Source organism: Nematolebias whitei, chromosome 22 (genome assembly GCF_014905685.2).
Source record: "Nematolebias whitei isolate Nwh7 chromosome 22, NemWhi1, whole genome shotgun sequence".
In the NCBI taxonomy this organism is placed as follows: Eukaryota; Metazoa; Chordata; class Actinopteri; order Cyprinodontiformes; family Rivulidae; genus Nematolebias; species Nematolebias whitei.
Genome location: NC_056519.1, coordinates 2,243,505 through 2,247,961, shown reverse-complemented (window position 1 = coordinate 2,247,961; position 4,457 = coordinate 2,243,505). Strand labels below are relative to the sequence as shown.

Sequence of the window (4,457 nt, the reverse complement as noted above, 5' to 3'; positions counted from 1 at the left end):
TACAAGCTGAAAAGAGCTGAACATGAGCTGAAACAAACAAAATACAAGACAAAACAAGCTGAAATGAGCAGAAATGAGCTGAACGCAGAAACTCATCATCATCATCAGTTTGTTGTGAAGTTTTATTTTTACCTGTTTTTGTTTCAGAGTCGGTCATCCCCAGTTCTGGAACGTTCCACGTGAAGCTCCCAAAGAAACCCGGGGTGGAGCTCGGAATCACCATCAGCTGTGAGTACACACACGACAAGCCAAAACATTACGACCACCCAATGAACACTTAGGAGGTCCTCGTGATGGAGCTCAAACTTCAAGGTTGGGACCTCTGTAGACCTCTGAGTCCTGCTGGGGTTCCTGAAGTTCTGCTGTGGTTCCTGAAGTCCTGCTGTGGTTCCTGAAGTCCTGCTGTGGTTCCTGAAGTTCTGCTGTGGTTCCTGAAGTCCTGCTGTGGTTCCTGAAGTTCTGCTGTGGTTCCTGAAGTTCTGCTGTGGTTCCTGTCTCCGGCTCGTCAGCAGATAGTCCTGAATGTGGATTAAACTTGTTCGGCTTCAGAACCCGTCCAGACTCTTCTGTTTGTGTCTCTGCAGCTCCGTCCAACAGGAAACCAGGCGATCCTCTGATCATCTCAGACATCAAGAAAGGCAGCGTCGCACACAGGTAACCAAATCTCACCAACCCCACACCAACAGGACCAGGTGGTTCTGGTCTACGGAGCCAGAACTGGGTCTCTGCACATTTTAAACAGAACTCCACACACGCTGCTTGTGATGCAGGAGGACAACGGAGACAGCTGTGTCCTCAGGATGGTCACCTAATGAGGCTAGCAGCTTCAGACCAGAGTGGTGGTTGTTTGTTTGTTTGTTGGTCGTGTGTGAAGCAGAACATCAGGACACATCTGTTCTCTGGATGTTGTTTTAGTTACAAAACAGACGATAAGATCTCATCATGAAATGTCCTCCAGGACGGGGACGTTGGAGCTGGGGGACAAGCTGCTGGCCATCGATAACATCCGGGTGGAGAGCTGCTCCATGGAGGAAGCCGTTCAGATCCTGCAGCAGTGCGAGGAGCTCGTCAAGCTCAAGATCCTCAAAGACGAAGACAACTCCGGTTTGTCTTTTAGTTTGTTTCCTCCGCCGCTCCCCGTGGCGTCTGCTCCCAGTTTGAATAAACTTTATTGATGCTGCAGATGAGCAGGAGGTGACCGGCAGCATCATCTACACGGTGGAGCTGCAGAGGTACGGAGGCCCGTTGGGGATCACCATCTCAGGCACCGAGGAGCCGTTCGACCCGATCATCATCTCCTCGCTGAGCAAAGGAGGGCTGGCTGAGAGGTACCGCTTCAACTTCCATCATTTGATGCATAAACTGGGTCAAAGGATCCAAACGAACGTTACAGCTGCTGCCAGAGGCTGAAATGAATACAGCAGTCCCTCGCTACTTCATTTTTTAATAAAACAAATCAGTTTTTAATAAAACTAATCATTTTTTTTAAATAAAACAAATCATTTTTTAATAGTTCTCCTCTGAGGAGCCGGACCGTGCAGGAGTCTGCTGACATCACTGTAAAACGTAACATTTATAAAGTCACATTTCAACGTTTGGTGCATCTGAAGTACAAACGTATAAGAATGACAGTGTGTGACAGACTGTCAATCAAAAATGTACTGAACTCAGAAACGGAGACGTGTTTGTTGTTAAATGGTTCAAAAGAGCAGCAGCTTGATTTGATCAGGCCTAACGAGGACGTTATGAACATTCACTGCTGCTTTCGGTCCCGCTCGTCTACGTTTATCTGACAGATGTTCAGCTGCAGCTGCTTGGATGTTTTCAGACGTGAACTCGGTGCAGTTTGTAGCCGTCTCTGGTTCTGATCCAGAGGAGGCCTTTAGAAAGCTTCACTCTGTCGTGGTCAATATAAAAGAAACGTTTTTAAGAAGTGGTGATCTGGTGACATCCTCCATTCCAGCTCCTGACATCTGGACCAGGACTTTCATCTGGCTGGTGTTTCCGTTTCGCAGCTTCTTCCCTTCAGACTGGATTTTGTTTACGTGGTGAGACGTTTGTTTTTCTTCTTGTGCAGGACCGGGGCGATCCACGTGGGCGATCGCATCCTGGCCATCAACAGCAGCAGCTTGAAGGGGAAGCCTCTGAGTGAAGCCATCAGTCTGCTGCAGCAGGCCGGGGAGACCGTCACGCTGAAGATCAAGAAGCAAGGCGACCGTACGCACACACGCACGTTGTCTTCGACGTTCAAGCCCAGCTGTTTGTCATCTTCCTCTTCTGTTGCAGTGTCCAGCCCAAAGTCCTGCGTGATTGGTCCAGGCTTGGTGCCAGGGGCGGGGCTAACCCAGGAGAACCAGGATGTGGAGGATGGGCCTGTTATCACGGTCGCCCCTCCCCAGAGGACGTTCAGCACGCTGCCGTCGGTGGACAGCGCCGTGGAGTCCTGGGACGGGTCCAACATGGACAGCAGCTTCAACACCTCAGGTGCGTCGCCGACCTTTCACCTTCAGCTTCACCTTCCTCATAATGACCTCCACCTAAACACCGTCTGTCTGTGTAGCTCCGCCTTTTCAGTCGTCTCCGTACAGTTTTCATGAGTGGCGCAGCCTGAAGACGACCAACAGCCAATCACAGTCCTCCACGCGGCCGAGGGCCAATCCGCTGTCAGACCTGGGGCTGAGTGACGACGACTGGGACCGCCCACCGCTCGGAGGGTGAGACATGAATCTGAGGTTCTGTTGTGGTTCTGGTTTGTGCTCTGGTGGGTCAGAGAGCAGTGGGTGAACACACACACACACACACACACACACGTGTTAGTCTCAGATCAAAGGGCTGACAGCAACCTGAGTGTGTGTCTCTGTCTGCAGCGGCTGCACTCTGCCCAGCGGGCTAATCACTGACAGCAGGTACCACTCTGACCTTTGACCCCACACAGTCCCCCGTCAGCCCTCACCTGGTGACCTCTGACCCTCGTCACACTCTGACCCCTCCCCCGGTGGATGCTGCGTGTCGATCCCTCCTGTGCACGAGCACTTCCTTCGTCTGTGTGGACTCGGGCTGTTCTGCTCTCTGATTGGCCGACCTCTGACCTTTTCCTTTCAGGTTCACTGTGGGGCACGACGGGACGGAACCGGACCAGGAGGAGAACTTCTGGTCTCAGGCTCTGGAGGATTTGGAAACGTGCGGTCAGAGCGGCATCCTCCGAGAACTCGAGGTGAGAAACTGATTCCAGGACTGGACTTTCAGAACCGCGGAGGAACACTGCAGAACTCCTGGTCCAGTCCTCGTCCTGGTCCAGTCCTCGTCTCCTTTTATTGTCTTTCAGTGATCCAGACGGTCCTGAAGTCTTTAAAGTGTTCTTGATCAGCAGTTAGAGTCAGAGATTCTTTATTGTCATTCACGTCACACGTGGTACATGAGGCGGAATGAAACTGGACTCAGGGTCCGGTTTCATCAAACAACAGCAAAAATATAAAGTGTAAAGAGAAACAACAAATAAGGATCTGAGATATAAACTAAGATATACGCTAAACAAACGCTTGCTGGGATCTAAAATTAGCAAAGAGATAGTTAAAAAGCTTAAAGAAGTAAAAGAGTAGCTAAAAGCTAAATAAGTTCAGATGCTAGCTTGAAGCTTACAAGAAAACTAGCTAAAAACTAAAAAAGAAAAATGTTTGTTGAAAACTAAATGTAGCGGAAGGATAGCTAAACGTTCCTTATAGCTAATTGTTTTCTGCTGCTAAAAGCTAACATTAGCAGACCAGGACAGAAACGGAGTTAGTAGCTGAAGCTTTTTCAAAAGAGAACCATGTTTTGAAAGTTTTTAAGATCTTTGTGCGTTTAATGAGAAAATTTATTCTAAATTATAATTCCCCCCCCAGGGATTAAAAGAGTATCTATCTACCTGTCTGTCTGTCTGTCTGTCTCTGTTTGTCTGTCTGTCTGTCTCTGTCTGTCTGTCTGTCTGTCTGTCTGTCTGTCTGTCTGTCTGTCTGCAGAAGCAGTTAAATTATTTTTTAAAAATGGAAACAATCGTTAGAATAATGCTGACTCAGCGTCCACGCAGTAAAATCTAATAAAAAATAACAAATTACTGAAATGACAAAAATAATTTTTTTTAAAAACAACGTTTTACTTTAACTTGGATCATCTTCACAGGGAAATAACTCTCAGGAGCTTTTTAATATGTTTTAATTTACAAACAATATATATAATATATTATAATAAAACTAAATAAAATATTGTGAACTTAAAAAACCAAACATTTAGTTTATCGTAACAGCTGCTAATTAACGGCGTGAACGTTGCTGAACGGAGTCTTTGCAGCCGCAGGTCTGACCCAGCAGGTCTGACCCAGCAGGTCTGACCCAGCAGGTCTGACCAAACAGCAGCAGGTCTGACCCAGCAGCCGCAGGTCTGAGCCAGCAGCCGCAGGTCTGACCCAGCAGGTCTGACCC

General features: G+C 48.1%; 1 protein-coding gene across 1 annotated transcript in view; it reads left to right on the top strand.

Annotated features, from left to right (window-relative positions):
* The window catches only part of grip1 (glutamate receptor interacting protein 1), a 56,324-nt gene that overhangs the window by 47,796 nt on the left and 4,071 nt on the right, over nt 1–4,457 (top strand). Inside the window, exons 13-20 of the mRNA XM_037696020.1 lie at nt 148–228; nt 585–654; nt 959–1,104; nt 1,184–1,328; nt 2,078–2,217; nt 2,287–2,484; nt 2,561–2,714; nt 3,103–3,214. Of these exons, the coding sequence (XP_037551948.1) occupies nt 148–228; nt 585–654; nt 959–1,104; nt 1,184–1,328; nt 2,078–2,217; nt 2,287–2,484; nt 2,561–2,714; nt 3,103–3,214 (1,046 nt within the window). The remainder of the gene's footprint in view (nt 1–147; nt 229–584; nt 655–958; nt 1,105–1,183; nt 1,329–2,077; nt 2,218–2,286; nt 2,485–2,560; nt 2,715–3,102; nt 3,215–4,457) is intronic.